The sequence below is a fragment of the Salvelinus fontinalis genome, chromosome 33 (genome assembly GCF_029448725.1).
Source record: "Salvelinus fontinalis isolate EN_2023a chromosome 33, ASM2944872v1, whole genome shotgun sequence".
In the NCBI taxonomy this organism is placed as follows: domain Eukaryota; kingdom Metazoa; phylum Chordata; class Actinopteri; order Salmoniformes; family Salmonidae; genus Salvelinus; species Salvelinus fontinalis.
In genome coordinates this window covers 48,698,317-48,723,668 of record NC_074697.1, presented here as the reverse complement: position 1 = coordinate 48,723,668, position 25,352 = coordinate 48,698,317, and the positions used below count along the sequence as shown (strand labels likewise).

The window sequence follows — 25,352 nt, the reverse complement described above, 5'->3', positions numbered from 1 at the left end:
GACTCTATGGGCATGCGCGCGTCACCGTGTTTGACAAACATCTCAGGACACTCCTCACCCAGCCCTCTCGCAGATGCTCGATGACATTTTCACCAGCCCGCTCAAAATGCCATCTTCCTGATAATGCAACAACAGCCCGAGGCCCCGCGCAGTACGGCCTAGCTTTCAGCTCCTGCTTCCCTGATCTAGCTAGGGGGCTTTGGTCACCTCAACACAGTGCAAATGGCCTGCTCTGGTCGTTAGACATTTCAGAACTGAACCGTCGCTGAGGTCATTGCTCCTGGCCATGTAATCCAACAGCAATGTTCTGATCAAAACAAGTTGTGAAGTTGTTCTCAGTGCAATATAAAAAGACTCGGTTTACAACTTCTAGGCCTATGTCGATTTACAGGATCTTCACAACTGTGAACATGAAACCCTCTCTACACAAGGTATTTTCACACAGTCCATCCCACTGGCTATTCCAAGATTATTCTTAGGTTCCCCTGGAACACTAAGAGTAGGGAATTTTGGAACCCTAGCGATGAGGAAGTCCAGGAGTGTTTCTTGACCATGTGACTTGACCAGAAAAAAATGGAGTCAGGAAAAAACACAAAAATGTCTAGCTTCACTGCACTGACCACCTACCTGCTATCTTGATGTTCATGTGTCCGTCCAGCAGCAGGTTCTCAGCCTTCAGGTCTCGGTGGACTATGTTACGGTTGTGGCAGTACTCCACGGCTGATAGGATCTGCCAGAACTTGCGCCGCGCTTCTAGCTCGCTCAGTCGCCCGTGTTTGGCCAGGTAGTCTAGAGAGGGGAAGAGGGATAGAGTCATATACATTCATCAGCTGGCTTACATTCAAATCAAGGGTGGCTAGGATGCATAGCCCTCAAACATGTACTGTAGGGCTGTGTGTGCTCCATGTCTTCTTCCTAACTAAGGCTTGCTAGACTACACATTAGACCAAATCCATCTGTGTGACTAACAGAACCCCCACTCTGCTCATGCCTGAACAGTAACAGGCTAATACAATTCCATTTGGGTTTATTTTGCCATATGCCATGGTTATAGAGTACAATCACATAGTGGCATGGAACACCTCAGCTCTCTCAACTATTCGTCCAGTAACCACCCCTCCTCTGGCCAGCCGACAAAGGAAAGGACAGTGATGAGCCACAATAAGGAGCCTGGCCTGTGATTCTGTGGTCGGGCCGAGGCAGCAGAGTAAACACCCCACCCTGCACGAACGTAATCATGTGGTCAGTCACCACACCCAGGAGTGCTGGGTCAGCCCCCAGGCCCTCAGACCCCTGCCAGCCAAGCCCGTAGACCCTACAGGCCCAACTAACGCATACAGTGCTCGACTAACACATTCTAGCCCAGTCTGGCTAGCTCCCTCCACTTACAGCTGGAGGGCTGAGGTGAGCTGGCAGGGCTGGGCAGTGACAAACACATTATAGCCGAAGCCTACTGTAATACACAGAAAACATTGAAAATGTCCTCATCGGCTAACTCAAGGAGGGGATAGAAGGAGGGTTACTCAGAACTGCCCTGCTGTTTGTGCATTAGCACATAAGAGGCGGAGGGAGTGAGTGAGAAAGAGCCAAGATTACCTAACTCCAATGTCCCCGAGTGCTGCAATGTCGTGCAAAGAGCTGTATAACGGTCTTCTGTTCTGACCCCTGCGCTGCCTCTCTAAGGGACAAACGGGTGGAAACAATTTGGGCAACGGACCATTTTCCTGAGACGAATGCAAACACTTGGAATCTATTTTGGGGCTTCCGAGTGGCGCAGCGGGTCTGAGGCACTGCATCTAAGTGCTAGAGGCATCACTAGAGACCCTGGTTCGATCCCGGGCTGTATCACAACCGGCCGTGATCGGGAGTCCCATAAGGCGCACAATTGGCACAGCGTCGTTAGGGTTTGGCCGGGGTAGGCCGTAATTGTAAATAAGAACTTGTTCTTAACTGACTTGCCTAGTTAAATAAAAGGTTAAACATTTTTTTTACAAAATTAAAATAAAAAAAATGTTGGGGGCTTGGCTTATCTTGTTTTAATTGACTTTAAGAGTGAAACAACTAGAATAGTCTACATGTTAAAGAAACCTCCCCATCCATCTCCAAAGATCATGGACCCATCATGGCTCGATTCTGTTGATATCTCTTAAATTAGTATTCAGCGATGCTGACAGTCTTCGCACACACAGCAAGTCCAAAAATCCTCCAACAGCAAACACTTCACCCAAACTCTCACAACGTCGCTGGGACCAAAAGGCTCCTTAACAGCTTTTATCCGAAAGCCACAAGAGTGCTGAACGGTTACTCAAATGGCTACCCAGACAATTTGCATTGACACCCTTTAAAAAAAAAAATATTATATTTTTTTACAAAGACTCTTGCTTGATGTACATTCACTGGACTCTAACTACACACACACAAAGAGTAGTAGCAGCAGTGTATCTATGCATAGTCACTTCACCCCATAGCTACAGTGCATTCAGAAAGTATTCAGACCCCTTGACTTTTTCCACATTTTGTTACGTTACAGCCTTATTCTAAAATGGATTAAATAAATAATCTCAATCTACACACACAATACACCATAATTAAAGCGAAAACAGGTTTTTAGAAAGTTATAAAAAAAAACTAAAAAAAATAAAAAACTTATTTACATAAGAATTCAGACACAGACCCGAAATGGTGCATCCTGTTTCCACTGATCATCCTTGAGATGTTTCTACAACTTGATTGGAGTCCACCTTTGGTAAAATCAATTGATTGGACATGATTTGGAAAGGCACACACCTGTCTATATAAAAGGTCCCACAGTTGACAGTGCATGTCAGAGCAAAAACCAAGCCATGAGGTCAAAGGAATTGTAAGTAGAGCTCCGAGACAGGATTGTGTCGAGGCACAGATCTGGGGAAGGGTACCAAAAAATGCCTGCAGCATTGAAGGTCCCCAAGAACACAGACGTTTGGAACCACCAAGACTCTTCCTAGAGCTGGCTGCCTGGCCAAACTGAGCAATCTGAGAAGGGCCTTGGCCATGAAGGCCTGACAGAGCTCTAGAGTTCCCCTGTGGAGAACCTTCAGAAGGACAACCATCTCTGCAGCACTCCACCAAATCAGGCCTTTATGGTAGAGTGGCCAGATGGAAGCCCCTCAGTAAAAGCCACATGACAGCCCACATGGAGTTTGCCAAGAGGCACCTAAAAATGACTCTGACCATAAGAAACAAGATTCTCTGGTCTAATGAAACCAAGATTGAACTATTTGGCCTGAATGCCAAGCTGGAGGAAACCTGGAACCATCTCTACGGTGAAGCATGGTGGTGGCAGCATCATGCTGTGGGGATGTTTTTCAGCGGCAGGGACTGGGAGAACAGTCAGAATCGAGGGAAAGACGAACGGAGCAAAGTACAGAGAGATCCTTGATAAAAACCTGCTCCAGAGCGATCAGGACCTCAGACTGGGGCGAAGGTTCACCTTCCAACAGGACAACAACCCTAAGCACACAGCCAAGACAACGCAGGAGTGTCTTCAGGACAAATATCTGAATGTCCTTGAGTGGCCCAACCAGAGCACGGACTTGAACCCGATCGAACATCTCTGGAGAGACCTGAAAATAGCTGTGCAGCAAGGCTCTCCATCCAACCTGACAGAGCTTGAGAGGATCTGCAGAGAAGAATTGGAGAAACTCCCCAAATACAGGTGTGCCAAGCTTGTAGAGTCATAGCCAAGAAGACTTGGATGTAATCGCTGCTACAGGTGCTTCAATAAAGTACTGAGTCAAGGGTCTGAATACTTATGTAAAATGTGATATCAGTTTAATTTTAAATACATTTTGTAAAAATGTCTAAAAACCTGTTTTTGCTAGGTCAATATGGGGTATTGTGTGTAGATTGACGAGAAAAATAACTTAATCAATTTTAGAATAAGGCTGTAACGTGGAAAAAGTCAATGACCTTGACTAACCCGTAACCATTGCACATTGACCCAGTACCGGTACCTGGTCTACACCCGTTGTATTCGGCGCATGTGAAAAATACAATTTGAATTGTAACCATCCGCAAATTACAAATCAAATAAAACTCGTTACGACTTCGTCCCGTCAATTACAACCAGGAACAGATATAAATGGGAGAGAGAATTAATAATTTCCCATCCAGTCTCATCAACAGCCTCTGGGGAACTCGTGTCATGATGGCATCTTCACACCTGCAACCAGCAGGCAGCCATGCATGCAGCTCTGTATTTCACACCCTCACATAGCATGGAGGGAGAAAGACAGAGAGGAATGGGAACTCATTTCTCTCTACAGTACAAGGGCAAAATTACATTCAAGACATTTCAACGATACAAAACATTTCAGGAGACCAAAGTCGAGTTTTTAAGAGTCTGAGTCATTTCAACAGCGTCAACCATCCTGTGCTCACACACGAGACAGCTGGATAAAAATGAAAAATTGAGCAACTGCAAAGTTAGGCTATTCCTAAGGGCAATAGCAAGCATTAAATCCATCCTTCTGAATTACAATTCCCTCATATCCAGTTCATTATGCAAATGAGAATGCATACAGCTAAAATTCCAGGAACCTGTGACATTATGGCCAGACAGTACAGTACTTCTGATGAATGGTTAACTTCAGAGGGGAATTAGAAAAACATGACACTGATTAGAGAGGGTGCCATATTCCATATTGTTTCCCCTCTTGACTGAGGCTGCTCTTTGTGGCGTGTCGCTAATAAAAATACCAAAAAACTCACTTGGCATGGGAATGTGGCGAGGTGCTCTGAATACAGAGATTGGGTGGGTGGGTGGGCTAGGCCTGCTGCAGCTACACAACACAGCTATGTGATAAACCTCTCTGCATATACTGAGTAGTAAGCCTACAGCGGCCTCTTGCCCTATAGTACCTAACCAATCCTTCGCTAGAGAAAGTCTGGACTTTGGATCCTGGATACCCATTTGGCTGGAATTAGCTGACACTTACATTGGACAATAGAAGTGTTGTTCACTGTGCTAGATACTATTTTTTATTGCATTGAAATAGACATTACGAGAAATATAATATAGGGGCTGAGATGATTTTTGAATGACCACTCCTTCCTCTGTCCCCCATAGATACAACATCTGTAAGGTCCATCAGGCAAGTATTGAATTTCAAGCACAGATTCAACAAAAAAGACCCGAGAGCTTGTCGAAAGCATCAAAGAAGGGCAGTGATTGGACGATGGGTAACAAAAACAAATCAGACATTGAATGTCTCTTTAAGCATGGTTAAGTTAATAACTATGCTGTGGATGATGTATTAAACCACCCAGACACAAAGATACAGTTGTCCTTCTGAACGGAGCTGCTTTCCACCAGACACTGGGAGAGGAATTCACCTTCCAGCAGAATAATAACCTACAACACAAAGCCAAATCTACACTGGAGTGGCTTACCAAGAAGACAGTGAATGTTCCTGAGTGTCCAAGTTACAGTTGACTTAAATCTCCTTGAAAATCTATGGCATGACTTGAAAATTGCTCTCTAGCCTTGATCCCCAACACTTTGACAGAGCTAAGCCGTTCCATTCACACACGAGCAACAGCGTCTGGTGCGCTCTAGAGTGCTTCCGCTAAGGGCTAATGACACAAAAAAAGCAAGCTTGTCACAGCAGCTACCGTCACACCAGTGGATGGATGAGTAATGCACTGCTTCAACGTCAGAAAGGGCAAGGAGGAGGACCAACAACATGGCAGCACAGTTAGGTGTACTGAGTCAAAGAAGTGCTGCATTCTGGGAGAAAGTGGGGGGGGGGTGAATGATGAATCACCGGTCCAGAACACGGTGTTAAAAACAACGAGGGAAAAGCTCAGAAGAGCACCGTGTTCCAGTTCTGTTGGGTAGATGTGTAATCTCTTAACAGCTGCTCAGGTTTTGAAGAGATTGGGAAGCCGAGCGAGAGCAGGACCTGGCGTCCGTACATTTCTCAGTTGGCCGGCGTCCAGACAGCCAAGCCAGGGGGAGCCTGCCCACTGAACAAGGGAAATAACGACGCTCTCCCTCTCGCCCGATCAATCCTGCAACGTTCTCAGCTCCAAACTTATTTTCCTGAAATTTAGTGCGGAAGTAAAGACGTACCCATACGCTACACAATTCAACATTACCTAGCATGCTCCAGGTCAATCAGCCATCAAAACGATGATACTAGTGTCAACTAGGTGAGTCAACAGTGTAGCCAAGCCTTTTCAGCTCAGACAAAAACACCCGATACCTACTGAGTAACAGAATTTGAAAAGATTACAGACCCAACTACTGCAGCGGACAATAGAAGTTGACAGCCAAAATGAATCTCGCCGTGGCACTCTCTTAAGAAGACAGATGTGGTTAGGCCTAGTCAATTAAACCCAGCCACTCTCCTGTAGTGTTTTCTTCTTAATATGCATGGCCTACATTTTTTTTTACACCCCCTTTACAAATTCAAATTGATGTCCCTTTGCCCCGCCCCGCCCCCCTCCTCCTCTGCCTGGCAGTTCTGTTCCTCCTCATTATTTGTAGTTGACCCAATTTCTCCAGGTTTGATCCACTCCTGCAGCTTGGAGGGTGGGTGAGGCTGACAAGCCAGCAGACAGGTTGGCATGGCTGCTTTCAATGTGTCTGGCCCACCACCCTGCCAGACTCAAAGTCCACAGGGCTGGGATGGATGGATCGTAGAAATAGACCTACTGGAACTGTAAGTCATTGACTTGTATAGGAACGTCCGTTTTAGTAATCCCAATTCTATGGGATGGACAGACAGACTAGATCTCCTCCCAGACAGCTAGCTAGTTGACACGGAGTCTGGGACAAAGCTGGATGGACACGGACCGAGAGCAGCAGGCTTATAAAAAGGACTTCTAAGCATTGATAACAGATAGGTGGGTGAAGTACTTTCTGGTGATTGGATAAACTGTGGCTTCACAAAGCCACTAACAGACACTACTTGACAGCCAAGCTACTCAGTCAAGTAGCACAAATGTAGCTTGGTGAATCTTTAGATTGATGTTAAGTGGAAGGGATGTCTGTTTATAGTGGAAGAATACAGAACATTATAATCCTGTTTACCTACGTCAGCTATTGTGCTGCTTGCTGGGTGTCTGAAAATCTCAGTGAGGATGTTGATGGCGAAAAGCATATAAATGCCTTATATAACCATATTACTTGGTGCAATAAGCACAATAAGTGGGGACAAAATGGTTCTGTAATACCTAGACGTGATCCGCGGAGAAATCTAAGTATTCTCTGAAATGAGGTTACCCAAATGTACTGTCCGCCCTTCAGTAGGGCACTGTTGGAGTGCTGCACTGATGAACTATCAAGCCCAGTCTATTTCTATCATAATGGGCTTGTAGTGGGCTGATTGCAAGACAAGTCCTCCAGGTGCCACATAAGTCAACGCAGCCCCAGAAAGAGCCCTGAGCCCAGAGTGGCTTCCCTACGGGTGTCATTTGGGATGTGGCCCCGGTCTCAACGCTGTCGTCTTTGTCCCATTCACTCGCCACTACTCCGCACCCTTCTTTATCAGTCGTGGTGAAAACAAGACGGCTGTTGTTAGAATCAACACCAGTGTCAGGGTCTGAGCTTGACCCTGGCATGACCCAGGCACGGGGAGAAGCAGAGTGTCAAACACAGTTTGTTTATTTAGTGCAGTATCGTTGCTTTGGACACACACACACACACACACACGAATGCCATCCAAAATAAGGCATCGACCCCTCGATGAGAATCATTGCCACATTTCCCTGTCACATACAGTGCCTTCAGAATGTATTCACACATTGTTGTTGTGTTACAGCCTGAATTTAAAATGGATTAAAATGAGATGGATGGTTTTTTTTAACACCTTTTTGTCCCCAATTTCATGATATCCAATTGGTACTAGTTACAGTCTTGTCCCATCGTTGCAACTCCCGTACGGACTCAGGAGAGGCGAAGGTCGACAACCAAGCGTCTTCTTGACACACTGCTCTCGTAACCCGGAAGCCAGACGCATCAATGTGTCGGAGGAAACACTGTACAACTGGCGACCGTGTCAGTGTGCATGCTCCCGGCCCGCCACAGGGGGTTGAATACATATGTCATCAAGATACAGTGCAGTCGGAAAGTATTCAGACGCTAAATAAAACTGAAATGCCTTGTATAAGTATTCAGACCCTTTGCTATGAAACTTGAAACTGATTTCAGGTGAATCCTGTTTCCATTGATCATTCTTGAGATGTTTTTACAACTTGGAGTCCACATGTGGTAAATTCAATTGACTGGACATGATTTGGAAAGGCACACACCTGTCTATAAGGTCCCGCAGTTGACCAAGCCAGGACGAAGAAATTGTCCGTAGAGCTCCGAGACAGGATTGTGTCGAGGCACAGATCCGGGGAAGGGTACCCAAAAAATTCTGCGGCATTGAAGATCCCCAAGAACACAGTGGCCTCCATCATTCTTAAATGGAAGGAGTTCGGAAACACCGAGACTCTTCCTAGAGCTGGCCGCCCGGCCAAAATGAGCAATCGGGGGAGAAGGGCCTTGGTCAGGGAGGTGGCCAAGAACCCGAAGGTCACTGACCGAGCTCCAGAGTTCCTCTGTGGAGATGGGAGAACCTTCCAGAAGGATAACCGTTGGCATGGGTAAGGCAGACAACTTTGTTGAGTGTCCTGCATCACTTTACTTTGTTCCACGGGTAAAGAAATGTCATCCTTTATGTGTCAAGCAAGCACTCCCTTTCCTCCCTCTATACAAAAAAATGAATAAATGAGCGAACCGGAAAACGCTGCTTTTATAACCAAGATGGCTGGTGGCAACAGCGCTGGTTCTCATTGGAGCAGACCAGAGAGCCTGGCGTGTCTGTTAGTGATAGAACTCCTACCGCAATGGTACATCAAGATTGGTTCTATAAGTGCTAATAGGTTATTTCCAGGGCTTCTGGTTTTGCCCTCCTTTCATGGCCGGACTCTTATTCATTCTTCACAGCTGCTCCAGTCCAGTAGTAGAATCCCGCCAATTGTTTGTCTTTCACTTTTTAAAGGGGCAACGGATAACCAACCCACTCACCTTGTGCACACCCTCGAGCACACAGAACAGGAGAGTCACTGTACCCGGCTCTGCATTGCCTACAGTACCATGATGTGTCAAACATCATGCAACACGACTCATCAATACAAAAATCACTTTACATAACCATTGGGAAATGGCTTGCCTCGGGAAGAAGGCCTGTCTGTGAGGTCCATGTACTGTACAAAAAAAAACTAAAATGTGCTTTGGGGTAAAATAGCATTCACATTTCACATCTTTACCTACATCATATGATATTATCTTAGGTTTAGATTCTGTCTTATTTGGTGGGGATATAGAACAGACAGGTAAAGCCTGTAACAACTCTGTACAGATACAGACGGGTATTGAGGGAAGCCTGTTTTGACTGACCCCTGAACTGAAAATGGAGGTCAGACAAGCTCTATTAACCCGTGCCTCCTCCTCCTTGCCCTCTCCCTGCCCCAGTGGGTGCCATCCAAGTGGCACAACAACGTAAACAAGGGTATTTGGACAAACTACCAGCCTTGTTTAGTCAAAACATAAGACCAGGAAATCATCTCTAAATTCACCATCTACGTGGTTCACAATCCTACATCATAGAATTCTAATTATATGGGTTTAAGGCAATGCTTCTCACCTATGACAATCAATCTTCACTGAAAGTAGGCTTAGGGGCAAGATATGCAAATGGTGAGGAACTCAAGGGAACATTTAATCAAATCATCTCATTCTCTCTCTCAACAGGTGGAGGCATTCCTTTGTCCTACTACCTGTCCTTAGACAGACAATGAAAGAAGCCTTCCTTTCTGATTAAGCAAAAGCCTATCAGGAACATACACTGAGTATATCAAACATTATGAACACCTTCCTAATATTGAGTTGCACCCCCTTTTGCCCTCAGAACAGCCTCAATTTGTTGGGGGCATGGACTCTACAAGGTGTCCAAAGCGTTCCACAGGGATGCTGGCCCATGTTGACTCCAATGCTTCCCACAGTTGTGTCAAGTTGGTTGGATGTCCTTTGGGTGATGGACCACTCTTGATACACACCGGAAACTGCTGAGCGTGAAAAACCCAGAAGCGTTGCAGTTCTTGACACAAACCCGTGCGCCTGGCACCCACTACCACAGGGGTTCCCAAACCTTTTCACTCGGGCCCCGCAATCCAGCATTGGGGAACATCCGCACCCCTCCTTCATACGCGCCACATTTATTTCTACGGGCACAAGCACTGTTCATGACACAAACTGTTCACACCCCTCTTGTTGGTGGAGAGAAAATGTTGCTGGTTTAAAGCACATTTTGTCATTGGCTGCATAGAACATTTTGTCCCTTTTATAATGCAAGTGTTCTTGCAATTCTATACATTTTGCCATGTCTAATGTGTATTCATGTGATATTTGAGTCATAAAACAGTACTAGAAAATCTATGGGCTAAAAAACATAGCTAAAAACCATTAGCTGACATGGGCTAGTTGATCCGGACATTATCTAGAAGTTATAAATAGCTCTCTAATGTATGCAATGACTGACATGACAAGAGGAACTGATGATGCACTACCTAATTTGTAAATTGCACCTTGTGCATTCTACTATCACAACTTTCAAGAGTAAGTTGAAAGCCGGACTTAGTTCCTTAAAAAAAAAAAAGAGCAAGGTGTTCTTAATGTTTTGTACACTCAGTGTATCGGCTACAGCATGCAAGTAGGCTACACACAATATAACTAACAGGAGAGGAGGTGACAACACATTACAAAAGAGCTTTACGCAAAAATTGTCCGACATTGTTTTCGGGGGAAAATTCGCTTGGTACGTCTGCGTCACTTACCGAAAATCTCCCCGTTCTTGGCAAACTCCGTCACCAAATAGAGCATGTTCTTGGTCTCCATTACCTGTGGAAGAGGGAAGGAAACAATGAGTAAGCAATAATCACACAGCAAAACAGATTAAGACCAACTTCAGCAATGACCTCGGTGCTGTTAAGATGCCAAGTCATCTGATAATCCTTGTGCATGGATTCCGGGAACAGTATTAGGCTGGCCGACGCGGGCCTACCGAGAACCGCAATACAGTCTTGACGAAAGGATCATAAGGAACAAATGAATGAATGCAAACTTGCACTGATCAGCAGAGTAAATGTTGAAAATGTTGCACAGTAAAGGCTTATCCTGGCTGCACACAACAACAAAAAAAGTCATTTTTGGGGAATTACAAAAATTACACAAATATGAGAGAATAGGAACGATGTTCTATTCCATGGTTGAACGGCTCCTCCATTCCCAGTAGAGTGCCAGCGGTGTGTGTGGGAGGACACCAGGGTCTACATCCCAAATGGCACCCTATTCCCTATGAAGCGCACTTCTTTTGACCAGGGCCCTATGCGAAGTAGCGCACCACATAGTGAATAGGGTGCCATTTTGGGACACATCCCCTGGTGTCCTCCCACACACACCGCTGGAACTATCAGTACAGAATTAGCCAAAGAAAACAAAGGGATGAAGAGAGCTAAATTGAGAGAGAGAGGAAAAGAGATGCATTAATGAATCAGATACATTCACATATAAATCCCCCAAAGTGATGATTTCATGTAAATTCCCATCTGGGCACACTAACCCATTGCTCTGCACCCTTTCTGACCAATATGCCCCTGCCTCCAGGACTTTATCAAAGAACCTGTAGGGATAATCAATGTGACTTTCCCCAGTGCTTTCCATAACATGCCGACCACTAATCATCCAAATTCTGCCAGAGTACTCTGTCAATGATACAAATGGGGAAATGACATGGATTGTTGTCCCATGTAAAGGACAACATTATAGCCTACAACTTCTCTGTGTTGTTGGGAATGCTTGATGGGGACAAATAGGCAATATATTGATGATGGTGGGGATGAGGAGCTTATTTGAAACAGTAAAGATGGGCAAAGAAAGAGCTGTGTGTGTGTGTGTGTGTGACTGTGGAAAACGTGGGTCTCTGAGTCCACTGAGGGGGCATCCTGTGAAGCAAAGAACCCAAAAGGGAGGGAGGGGGGGGGGTGTTGGTTGTTTGGGGATGAGAGAGCGAGAAGAGAGCCGATGCCGAGCCTGCTGCCCTCTGTTCATGAGGCCTGAAAGGAAATTACTAATTGACCCAAGCCGTTTGAATGGGAGAGCTGTTGGAAATAATGATACACAATGATTACACAGCAATGTCTGGACCCGAGCCATTTGCTTGTGTAATAACAAACTGCTATTCACATTGCCAATGACCAAAGTGACCTAAAGTCTTATGTAATAAAGTGAAGTCTGGGGTGGGCTTTTCAGGTTGACTAGTAGGATCTCCTCTGATGATAGAGCTTGGCAGCTGAACATTGCTTTCCCCCTCTGCTATTAAACACGAGAGGCTGAAACCTACAGCTCAGTTTGGGTGAAATTCTGTCAAGCACCTTGACACGTTGCTTGAAGGTGCATAAGGGTTGGTTGTTTAGTCATTAACTCCATCAGACGTCAGTTCTGATATCTATGAAGGTCTAGGACTGTGAAGGCCAGGTAGATTGGAGATGTTTGCTCACCTATTAGAAAATATCCTGAATGACTGTAGGCGTTGCAAATGTATACAAAAAACAGTGGTGTAAAGTACTTAAGTAAAAATACTTTAAAGTACTACTTAAGTCATTTTTGGGGGGTATCTGTACTTGACTATTTCTTGACAACTTTTACTTCACTATATTCCTAAAGAGAATGATGTACTTTTTACTCCATACATTTTCCCTGACACCCAAAAGTACTTGTTACATTTTGAATGCTTAGCAGGACAGAAAATGGTCCAATTCGCAGAGAACATCCCTGGTCATCCATACTGGCGGACTCACTAAACACAAATGCTTTGTTTTTAAATGTCGTCTGAGTGTTGGAGTGTGACCCTGGCTATCTTGCTTAATTATTATTCATACATTTACTTTTGATACTTAACTACATTTACTTTCGATACTTAAGTACATTTAGAATTTTACTCAAGTAGTACTTTACTGGGTGACTTCCCCCTTTTACTCGAGTCATTTTCTATTAAGGTACCTGTACTTTTACTCAAGTATGAGAACTGAATTCCACCACTGACAAAACCCCAGAGGACCAAATAAAAAGTGAATGTATGTTGTATACTGCTTTTTTAAGAGGAGAGGTTTACCTGGTACAACTTGATGATGTGCGGGTGGTCCAACATTTTCATGATCTGTACCTCCCGGTAGATCTTCTCCAGGTTCACAGCATCTAGTTGGCTCTTGTCTATTATTTTAATGGCAACCTGTGGAACACAGAGATGAGTCCCTGGACAAAACATTCAAAAGGATTCCCTTGAGGTCTTTTTATGCAAAGGAAAAGAAAAAATGCTTTTTTTTGTAGGCCTACATTTTTAAGTGTCGCTTAGACTGAGGAAGATAATTCTAAAGTCAAAAGGGGAAAAAAAGTGGTAAGCAGTAGGCCTCTCTCCATAAAATAAGTCCACAGCACTCTCAGTTATTGCAAGGCAAGCAGAGACAACAACAAAAAAACTCCTCAAATGCTCTCATTTGCACACAAAAAACTGTTTGCTGGAGGTAATCATAAACAGCTTTTATATTCTGTCACCCACACTGGGTGAGAGGTAAGGGCGGCAAACACTAGCAGAAGCTGCTGGAAAACAGGCCATTTCTTCATCCTTGCGAGAGTTGATTAACAGGGTCTCCATGTCATGATAACACGCAATATCCCAAGTCTCTCTCTCATAAACAGCATTTCATCACCAGGACTTGAAGAGATCCAAATGTCTGCGAGCCAAGCTCATGGAGTAAACAAAAGCGAGGGGAGGCCTTTAATCATTCCACTCTTATCTTACCCAACGCAACGCTCGATTAGATACATAGCACTACACTAACGCTCCTCTCGTTCTTCGTTAGAAACAGAACATATTGACGCCTCGATCACACCTACAGCGTCATTGCGCAAAGTGGTATGCAGCATCATCTGGATATTTGCGCAACAAAAGTTCAACATTTACCTTCTGCAACCATTTCTGTCAAGCCATCCACACATACAATTTGATGCATACGTCCGATATATCCAATGAGGTCAAGTAAGGTCGGAGGCATTCGTGAACTGAGGTCCGACTGATCGCAAGATCATAAATGAAAGAGACCAATGAAAAAAATGGAACAACAGGAGATGGATAGTGGTGTAATCATTATTGCACACCATAGCAAACAGTTGCAAACTGTTTTGTAACAGAACACATTTTGCAATGAAAACAAGAGTTTTTGTTGGACAAATTCATGTAGGTCCCTTGCCATTTGATTCTGTTGGCTTCCGTTTTGTGCAAACACCCTAGTTCTCCCATCGTTATCCTACTGACTGAATGTTTTCACGCAACATGGATAGGCTAGGATTTCATCCCAAATGGCACACCAGTATCGCACTATGGGCCCTGGCCAAAAGTAGTGCACTACATAAGGAATAGGGTGACATTTGGGACACATCCTGGATATGGAGGGTCTGGACAACATGAAGGTCAGAGGGAGAGCAGCAGAGTAGACCTGTGTTCAGTGGCTTCGGCAGCCTCACAACATAAAATACAGCGAGGGTCATTCTAAGTACTGCACTGTCTGGTCTCTGCATGCTTATGACTCACGTTACACTCCGTAATGGTCATCAATTTGTATTCATCTGTGGTAGAGGGTGTCACATAATATGTTACTCCTCGCTTGTTTCAAAAACGTAGCCGGGCTTATGTTGGTCTTTGAAATGACCCGTGTGACTGGCTTGTTTAGCTGAGAAACGGTGCCACTGACCAGCTAAATAGATACATATGCTATTTTCAGAGGAATAGCACAGGACTCCAAGTTTCAGCGCCGAAATTGTTTCATTTTGCACCTTCGAGAGCTCTCTGAGCTCAAAGCTAATGAAGAAAGATGACCCATCTGTGTCTATTTTAAAAACAAGCACAGTCACAATGGTTACTAGTCCCCCTGTGTAATCGCAGTAGAATAGAAAGCTCATGGTGTTCCAGACATTGATGTTGCCAGTCAGGTGATTCAATCCAAACATGTCCTTCAAATGCAATTTTAACAAAACTATAAGATCTTACGATGTATGTTTATGCAGCTCTACTCGGCTCCATACACATCCTCAAAGAAACCATTTATGAATGTATCACACATTTTTGTCATCCTTTTTAAAAGATATGACATTGCATTGGCCTATTCCAGATCCTTCATTATTAGACCAACTGTTTTGCTTTAAGAGAAAAGACAGACGAGAGAGACTATCTAGCTACATCCGTACTCTGCATTGGTCAGAAAGCAGGAACTAAGGACACACTGTGCCCCGTGATGTTGTGTTGCCAGCTTGCAGGGCAAACTCTCCCATTGAGCAGTAGACTATCAAGGTGACTGCCAATATTACAAGTTACTTCTCGTGTAGGCTGCTATCTTACTCGAAATATAATCAAGTGGGATGGAACAAGTTGGCCACGTTAGCTACCGCAAGCGATATGTGATCCAGCTGCCTGGGGAAGCAAAACAGTGGGAAGCACCTCGATACAACCTCGTTACGTTAGCCAACTGGCATATCACGGTGACATCCAGATGGAAACCAATACTATAAGTAGGGCTGTGACGATTATGGAATTTCGGGTAAAGATTAGGCCCAATTGTCATGCAAATGGACACGGTTATTGTCACATTTGTCATTTTAATAGAAAAATGTATTTAAGCTTTGAATGCATCATAGAAAAGTTGCTATGACATATACAATGAATAAATAACAGCTTTGGTGACACCGCTGTTCCCAAAATAAATGGTTTTGACCGCTTGGAACATTAGAAAATGATGCTTCTCCTCCCAACCGTGCCATTCTGCTCGTAAAATTATTAACAACTTTATCCACTTCTTGTAAAAATTAATAAGTGTTATTGGGTAAACTAGATATACTAAATATAACGCTGAATCACTCCTTCTCCTGAAAAGAGTAGTAAGACGATTATGCCCAATAAATTGTTAAGTTCACGGTTATTGTCCATAATTGTCGGTTACACGATAATTGTGCCAGCCCTAGCTACAAGTTATTTCTCCTTCGCCCATCGAAACAAACATCACTTTCTTTCTTAGTTTGAACTAGTGTCATGCTGCTATTGTTGCCAGCTAGCCAGCATAAACTAACTAGCTGGGAAGGGCTCATCAGGAGGACTGACTGAACCGAATCCATTCATCTCCACTTGACACAACTGCGCAACATACATCAACAATTTGGGCACCAGGCGTGTCCGTATAGCCTCTCCCTAGTCCACCCTGTCTTCCATCTGTTTCTGTATACAAGCGCTGTAACATGGAAATACAGCCGTGTGGGAACCCTAACCCTATGAAGGTGTGTAGTAGTTGAACCTTTTTGTTTCTTGTAAATGATTTCTTGCTGATCTGAAAGATACGTTCTTATGTTTCCAAAACCATACCGCAAGCGATGCATGTTACTGTTTAAAGGAAGCGTCGTGGCTCAACAAAACTCCCCTGTAAGGAAGATGCCTTCGTCCAATGACTCTTATGTGTAATGTAATGGAACTGAAAGTCACGATCAAGGGCTATTAGCGTCTGTGAATGGAGTATGTACACAGCAGCTTCTTGATTGTCCCAAGAAGAGGCAACAAAATCACATTATTATTGGGTTATGTAACTCATGCAATGCTGCATGCCCTAGATATTTATGTGGTTGTTTACACCAGTCAAATTCCAATGATCAAAGCTCGATGATGAGTTTGTCATTTGAATCCATTTTTTAGTACTAGGGAAAAAAACAAAACGCGCACGCAAGGTGGGCTCCAGGACCGAGTTTGAGAAGCCCTGGTCTGTGGGGTGGCTTGTTGAGCACATTATACATAATATTATACAAACGTCACACAATTGTTACTGAGAGTAATGAAGCAATGTAATGATACATGGTCAAATAAAGGCAGTGTATTGCACAACATTGAGGTTACAAGGTGATAGGATAATGATGCGTCTCATGAATCAGCTTCACGGTTAGGCGAACGTTCGCTACATCTAAAACTGGGTGACACCCAATTTGACGAGTTCACCATAGTCGGACAGTTTTGATAAACAAGTTATATAATAGTTGGTCTATTGCTTTCTTCATGTGTGGGTCAAAAGCTTTGCAAAAAAAGAGACTACCGTGTTTGCAACAAAGCAAGCTACCTAGGTGTGAAATAGTTTAAACATGTCAATGTCAAATGTGAACAGAATGAGTTAACTACAGAATAAATGTGCAAATATAACTTTAGATAGCAAGCTAATTTATAGTTGCAAAACAGGGGGTAAGTAACTAACGTTAGCTTGTTAGTTAAAAAGGCAAGGTTGGTGTCCTTTGCAAGAGAATCACACGCTTATGCTTACTGTAGCTCACCGTTACCTAACATGCTAGCCAGCTAGCTAACGTTAATTTGCTCAGTACTCACCTCGGTCTTGGTAATGCGATGTCTAGCCAGCTTTACAACGGCGAAATTACCCTTTCCCAGAGTACGTTCGATATCGTAGAAGCCCACTCGGACAGGACCCCGGAACATCGGTTTTTGGTGATTGTCAGCCATGACCATGCTGTATTAAATGTGGTTTGGGGTGAGGAGGTAAGGGCTCGCAACTTTAGCCTACAGATATCGAGGAAGGCAAAACAAACCGCCCGCTAAAATGTGTCTATTCAAAATAGACAAAGTACAATTCTCGGTCGCCCTGCCAGTTTGAACGTTAACAACCCTTCAGACCAACGAGACGACAGATGACATTTACGAGTGCCACGGGCTGTCACGCCACGTTCTCCAAAACAATAAGGCTATAATATTTCAGCTAGCTATCTCTATTAACTAAAGTACACGAGTTGACTTGCAGGAGGCATCATATTCTCTCGTTGACGTACATTGACGTCAGAGCCATGGGGTATTTGTACAGGGGGCGGGCCTCTGAAGCTGTTCCACGCTTCAGTGCCAATTCATTTCCAAGGCAACCTGACCCACCTCTAACGTCAACCGGTTACATTGCTATTCTGAAATCTGTTAGCTCGCCGCCCTGAGTAGATAGTTGACTTTGAAGTTTGGCCTGCAGGTGCACACATAAAGATTTTGTTACTCAGGGTCAAAGTGCAGGGACTGGACTGTGTGCCTTATTTATGTACATGTATACTAGCAAATTACTCTATGCATGCAAGTTGTTTTGATATGTAAAGTTGTGTGTGCAGCTGGGCTCTGACTATGGAACATATGCATGTTTATTCACAAAGCAAATTATGCATGAAAGTGATGCAACCACAAATACATCTCAGTACCAGAGACGTCACTACAGACCCTGGTTCGATTCCAGGCTGTATCACAACCGTTGATTTGGGAGTGCGATAGGGCGGCGCACAATTGGCCCAGCGTCCGGGTTAGGGTTTGGCCGTCATTGTAAATAAGAATTTGTTCTTAACTGACTTGCCTAGTTAAATAAAGGTTAAATAAAGATGCTTGCCAGGTTTCCCAGCTATGCACAAAACGGCAAACATTCATTTGGATTATGCTGGATGGTGTGTGTTCTGCAATTCAGGTTTGTACATTTTGGATACAGGCTATTATGCCGAATCAATTGGTTTGAGACTAATAAAATAATATAACAGAGTATGAGCAAATTATGATCCTTTTTTTAACATACCCGTTGCACATCTAGCGATCAACATAGAATTTGAGTTAAGGTGCTGGAGTTCGAGACCAATGGAAAGACAGTTAAAAGATGACACGAAACAGCACCACCTGCTGGTTAAACAAACAATATGGAAGCCATAAGTAAGTACTTTTTGCAATAGTACAGTGAAGTAAGCTATATCTTACCAAAGGTTTTATGACTTAGAAATGGTCTATTTTTCTGGCTTCTTGTACACAAAAACACAATAAAGTCACATTCAAGTAAAACTAATAAAATAAAAACACTTATGCATGTCATTCATAGGCTTTATTTGTAGCCAGAGCAGTGTGTGCGATATTTGATAGGCCTACATGTCCAGCAAGTACATGTTTTGTTAATTAACCTATCGTGACAGCCTTACATGGAAAACTGTTGAGCGCAGCACCCCAAAAGCCTCTGCTGTCACTGCTAGATTTCCTGGATGTGCGAGTTCCAGATGTGCTTTCGGCATTTCCTGTCCGACATCCTTCAAGAACACTCAGCTTTAGCTACTTTTTCACAACACTCTAGTCAGCCCCACTTGAATATACAATGTACGCAAAACATATATTTTCTTGATTTTCTCCACAACATTGTGATAAATACAAGTTTATAAGACGAAGACACAGGAATAGGCAAATAAATGAATGCTACACGCTGTTATTCAACCTGGACTTTGGTGTAGCCATGAAAAGGCACATTAAAGACTATATCCAGCCAGCTCAAACTGATGTCATAACAGTGGAGGCTTTGGTAAACATCGTTGGGAGGATCATCTCTCGCAGACCATTGCTCAGCAGTTTCGTGGGGTCAGACTTCTGTCATCCGAGTTTCCGAAGATATTGTCCTTTTCACTGACATCAGCCTCCACACAGGAAGCCTCAAATGGGTCTTCTTTGTACGGTTAATGGGCATACCCTAAAGCAAACACTTTATAACACCACACAGGATCTGTCCGTCCTGTCTCGCATCACATGATGCCATACAACCCACCAGCAGGATATATGAAAGATGAATGAAGACACCAACAGTCAGATGCCCAGATGGCTCAATGGACATGTGGTAAAGAGAGAGGCACTGCAGGACAGCAACATTATTCATAGATCTCATTCTCCACCCATCCAGTCTCTTTGAGATAGTGCCGACCCTGGTCTTGGCAGGCCTCATAGATGCCATTGGTCACAAAGCCACTCTCTGTCACTGTCTCCTTGTTTGAAACATTCTCGTAATCATCACACTGGGTATGAAGAGAGGAGGCACAGAAGGACATCTTCTTGATTGATTTAGGTGCCATGCTCTGCAGATCGGCTGGTTGAAGCTTGGTGATGTCCTGGTAGGCATAGGGTCCTTGGATGTTGCAGGCCGCTATGGACATTGTACCCCATTGCTCTTCCTTAGGGTAGCTGTCTGTTTGAGACTTTCTGCTGCATAAAGACAGTCACACTATCAGTTACAGAGGCAAGTAGTGAGCCACACACACCTCCAGCATTGCCTACGTCAAATACGGCATTCAGAACCACCTCAAAACAAAACATCTCTTAAGGCCCTCTTATGCTCTGTGACGTCTGATGTTGATTATGTTTCCAAAGCCCTCTTGTGTGCTTCCTCTGTTTTGCCCCTCTTATGTCATTTTTTGAACTTAGAGATTTTTTACACACTTTTAAATAATGTTAAGTGCCCTTGAAAGGTGCCTATCGTACAAAATGTGTTATTGCATGCTATTATTTAATGAAGCAAACAAGTATTACCTTTTGGCCGCCCGTTTATAGCAGAAGACTCCTGTAGCCACAAGCAGCAGCAGTAGAACAGGGATAGTGGCAAATAGAATGTAGGAGACATATATGGCATTATCTGAAAGAGTTACTGCAGGGAGAAAAAGAACATCAGAGGTAAGATAATGGTATTATAGCCTGGTCCCAGATCTGTTTGCGCTATCATGCCAACTCCTTGTCACTCATTGTCAATGACAAGGAGCTGACATGATAGCACAAACAGATCTGGGACCAGGCTAATGGCAGTAAGTTGGCACCTCACTATGAATATTTTTGGAAAAAACGTTGGAAAATAAATGAGGAGATTACTTATTGTATTTGGGACACAATGTACAAGGATCAAACTCGATAGACAGTGCAGAATTTTTACCTGATGATTCAGACAGTCCTATTTTTGTTTTCTCATCACTCACTGTAGCTGACGGGAGGTTTGGCATTAGAGATATAATTGGGGCAACTGGAAAACAGATCATGAACAAAACGTGTAAATAGACAGACACTGTAACAAAACGTGTAAATAGACAGACACTGTAAGTTCGTATGATATCCAAAAACGTCATATTGCCCAAATAAATATGTAGACTAAAAATAAGCAACATTTGTCTTCATCTGAGATGACAGAATGAGCACGTGTGATGCAGAAATGGGTAGACTAGTATAGTATGACTAATATGCAAATTAGCAGCCTACTAGAAATATACTCCTTGGGTTTCAAGCAGCATCACTGGTAATCTATAATTGTACTATAGCCTACTGTAGGCTATAGTACTGTACTGTAGCCTAATGCATTGCCTCTATTATCTGGGAAGAGGATGAATTGAACGGGACTCTGATAAAGTTCTATTTTACCCTCTTCTATTCTATTATATTGTGATTCATAAATCTTAACCACTAGATGTCATCCTATACATAGACACTTTGGCGATTGAGACTGGTGATGTCATAATAATGTTTGAGCTGTTGATCTCAGTATCAACAAATGACTAATCCCAAGGATTCACATATTTGACCTTAACAAAATCTAAATGTTTCTGTTAAAAATGTCAAAACAATGTTTATAAATAGCACTTTTATGTAAGCGTAACTTAGTGAAATCATCACTTACTGTAGGACACAGCCAGGCCTAATTTCTGAACATTAAAGAAGGTAAGGGGAAGATATAATTCACTAAATTGATGGACAAAAATAAACATTAGATCTCTTTTTTTATGCAGACCTTTACCTATATTGAATGGACTCAATCACTGGTCTATGTGTTACAGTAAATGTGTAAAATCAGACCGTCACACTGGTAGGCTAAACGTGTGGAAATGTATAATAGATTTCCTGATTTTACACATTTACTGTAACATATGCACCAACCATATGTTTTGTGGTCCAATGGACTCTAAAATATCAGAGTCATAATACATTTTTTTAGCTGCAGGAGTGGGTTTACCTGTGTATATTGAATTCCACACCACAGTAAACACTGGCAACTTTTCTGTAAGAGAAAGAAAGAGACAATCATCAGCTGCAAATTAATATGGACTATATTGATTCTGAATGATCTTTTTCTCTGGTTCCTTGGTGATAAGCTGGTATTCAATCAAAATCATACCATACACTATTATCTCCTTCAGCGGAGATAAACTACAGGATTGAGAATGGATAAATGTAATGTAACATGGGTCATATTCATTAGTGCACACTGTTGCAAACCGTAACAAAACGTTTTGTCAACGGAAACGAGAGATTATTATTGGACAAATTCATGTAGTCCCTCCCTTTTTCGGTACCTTTCTTTCCGTTTGCTGTCTATTGAATACAACCCTGGTTTAATCTGTTCATGTCTAAATATGGACACTATCAAGGACACCGGGGCCATGTTCAGAAGGGCACAATGTTGTGGAACGTTCAGATAGAAAAACATCATGTAGAACAAACATAACTCTCTGACATGTAGATTAATGAATCATGTTGGCTCTATTCATGAAATTTCTATCTGCAATGTTCCACAGCGTTTCCCTACTCAGAACGTGTCCAGGGTACAGTTCACCTTCAGAGTACTTGCAGACGAAATTGTTCTTGGTGTTGCAGTTTTCATCGTTCCACTGGAACATGAAGCGCCCGCCTTCGTCAGGGAGGGCAGAGGGCTGGTGGTAGAGCACCACACACATCTCGTTGCCACACGATGGCTCGTCCCAATGCCAGTTTCTGCAATGAGAGTGTTTTCCATAGGTCAACAACCCTATCATAAATTCTCTGATAGTCAACATCATGCTTCTAAAAATGGACGCTCATCCTACTGATACCCAGTTTTGGGAAGTAGTGAACTACATGTAGTTCTGCTAGTAATTTAACTACATTTTGCAGTAGCTTGGTGGCATTTGAACTAAATTCAAATCAAAGTAGAGTTTTCAGTAGTTAATTACTTTTTTTGCCATGTAGTGGTGTAGCTAACTACTGGAACTACACACTATTCTTTTTTGCAAAATAAAATAAAATATGGGTGAAATCGGCAATCATTTCCTTTCTTTTTCGGCCTCAGGCCTGCCTAATTCTCACTTGAAAGATTTATTTTGTGATTAATAGGATAAATGACACATTCTGTTAAAATCTGACTACAGTGATCTGTTATTGCAATTTGTCGTCTTGTGACACTTCGGATTTACATATGATAATTTTTCACGAAGTAGTTTGGATGTAGGGAACTACTTTTTCAAAGTAAACTATGTTTTTTTAAGGGTAGCTTTAGTGTAGCTTAACTTCTGCCAGTGTGAAGTAATTAGTACCTTGGTAAACTATATTTTCAGAATAGCTCCCTCAACACTGCCGACACCACAACATTCATGGTTATTAACATTTTACAGATAAAATAGCAATGACCCTCAAAGCATGTAGACACCAACATAAGTTAATCTACGATGCTCTTTGATGACTCTCAGACTATTGTGAGTCATGTGAGGTATCTCTATGGCCCTGTATTGTCCTGTGGTGTGCATGGCAACAGCTGCAGGGATCTCCTAGACATTTTGATACAGGGATCTCCTAGACTTGAAACCAAAGTAAAACACAAGGACACCTGAATCTGGCCTTGCTGCCATCCAGCCAGTAGTACTGCGAAGGGCAGCCTATGGTAGTCATCCGGTGGCGTGGGCTTCTGTGCAGCCCGATCCAGAAGTCCCCATCAGTGGCCTGCAACTGCTGGATGAACCTCTCGACCAGGTGCTGCTCATTGTCAGTCTCGATACTGAGGATCTCCCCCCCATCCGTTCTGCAGGCCTGGCTGGCATCATTGAAGGTCACCCTCCGCCGTGGGTCCTGGAAGTAGTTGATCCTGTAGCAGGGTCGCTCTGTGCCACGTCGGCAGATCCTCTGGCCTACAGTGCATTGCATTGGAAAATAAGAAATTGCAAATCAAGAATGCAAATCAAATTGCAAATCAAATGCAAATCAAATTGCAAATCTAAGCATGGCTAATCAAGATTGGCAAATCAGAATGGTAATTAATTGGAATAATGTTGCAAGTTGTTTTGCAAGATGTGAAGACATATGGCACACTTATTAGCCTACATGAATTACATGATAATAGGCCTATGTGCAAGATCTCTTGATTTTATGTTGGCCTATTGCCATAAGCTTAAGAAATGTTTTATTGTTTTTCATAAGCGCTTGCATGTAACACTATGAATAGGCTGCATGTTATTATTTATTTATTATTACTCTCTTATTTTCTTTATTATTAGGGCCTTTATTAATAATGTTGCGAACCACAGTGATTAAGCTTTATGTAATATGGCCCACCTTGACTTTGCGCGTTGATTTTTGCACCACCTTTAGGCCATTGAATTCCACATTGGTCTTGTAAATCTGTAGCCTACTTGGGAGCACAATACCCCATCTCAAAACGAATCATATTTTTTCCGACACACAAACCAAAATGAAAAGCCTGCCCTGGACAATGTAAAGGCCTATTGAAGTGAAATTTCGCAGTTACTGTTTTTTCCATGTAGCCTCCTAAATCACCCGACTTTGAGCGACATTTGAAGTTTCTATTTAAACGTTTTAGTCGTCCAAAATCTTTCTTCTTTCGTTAGGCACTAAAGAAACATTTTTTTTTTTCGCACAATCAACAGGACGCAATATTTTCATGCATTAGATCACTTTGGTTAATCATACCGTTACTTTTTTGACAACGGGCTTTGACAAGTTTGAAATTTTTCCCTGTAAACACTCACCATTGAGTTCAAATTGGGTGAATCCTGGTTGGCAGAAAACGGCGAGAACAATACCGAGCAGTTTAATAAAATCCATTTCTTCATCTTCACTAAAGCGTTCGCGTGAATTCGAGCAAATCCGTGGCTGCTCGTCAAAGCCTGAGAGAGGGAAACAATCGGATATGGTCACATCAGAATTAGGTCGAAGTGTTTTTGTAGGATCCGGTTTTTAAACCCCTCGTACTGCGGATGGCCTTTGATTTTGTGTAAGTCCATCCAAGATAAAAGTTTAAAGGAGGAATGCTTCTCACATCTTGCTATGTTTTTTTGCACTCATATAAAGGCATAATGACATTAGGCTACTCCATGCTGTACCCACACAATAATCAAAGTCACATATATTTGATAGGAATGGGAGAGAGACTGGAATGAAGGGATGTCTTTGTATGGTATGTTATACTGAGTGAGAGAAACATACATAGGATTGAACAAGTGTATAGTAAATATTTTCAATTTCACATACATACACACGCGCCCATGCACGTGCACGCGCGCGCACACACACACACGCACGCACACACACACACACACACACACACACACACACACTACTTTAACTGAATATCAATCATTCATATGCAAAAGTTCCTGCTAT

General features: G+C 43.0%; 2 protein-coding genes across 3 annotated transcripts in view; both read right to left on the bottom strand.

Moving 5' to 3' along the window:
- Positions 1-17,955, bottom strand: part of LOC129832449 (serine/threonine-protein kinase SIK2-like) — a 56,691-nt gene extending 38,736 nt beyond the window's left edge. Inside the window, exons 1-4 of the mRNA XM_055896520.1 lie at positions 17,496-17,955; positions 13,203-13,319; positions 10,867-10,930; positions 628-789 (exon numbers count right to left, since the gene is read on the bottom strand). Of these exons, the coding sequence (XP_055752495.1) occupies positions 628-789; positions 10,867-10,930; positions 13,203-13,319; positions 17,496-17,633 (481 nt within the window). The 5' untranslated portion in view covers positions 17,634-17,955. The remainder of the gene's footprint in view (positions 1-627; positions 790-10,866; positions 10,931-13,202; positions 13,320-17,495) is intronic.
- Positions 17,956-18,999: 1,044 nt separating this feature from the next.
- Positions 19,000-24,907, bottom strand: LOC129832450 (layilin-like). Of its 2 annotated transcripts, none has more exons than XM_055896521.1 (7): positions 24,719-24,907; positions 23,563-23,860; positions 22,537-22,694; positions 21,937-21,981; positions 20,869-20,955; positions 20,475-20,589; positions 19,000-20,150 (listed from the first exon to the last, which is right to left on the bottom strand). In XM_055896521.1, the coding sequence occupies exons 1-7, from the start codon at positions 24,792-24,794 to the stop codon at positions 19,820-19,822; spliced, it is 1,110 nt and encodes a 369-aa protein (XP_055752496.1). In that variant the 5' UTR covers positions 24,795-24,907; the 3' UTR covers positions 19,000-19,819. The 2 variants fall into 2 exon arrangements, with proteins under 2 accessions (XP_055752496.1, XP_055752497.1); XM_055896522.1 differs by having other exon boundaries at positions 19,000-20,147.
- Between the last annotated feature and the right edge of the window lie 445 nt (positions 24,908-25,352).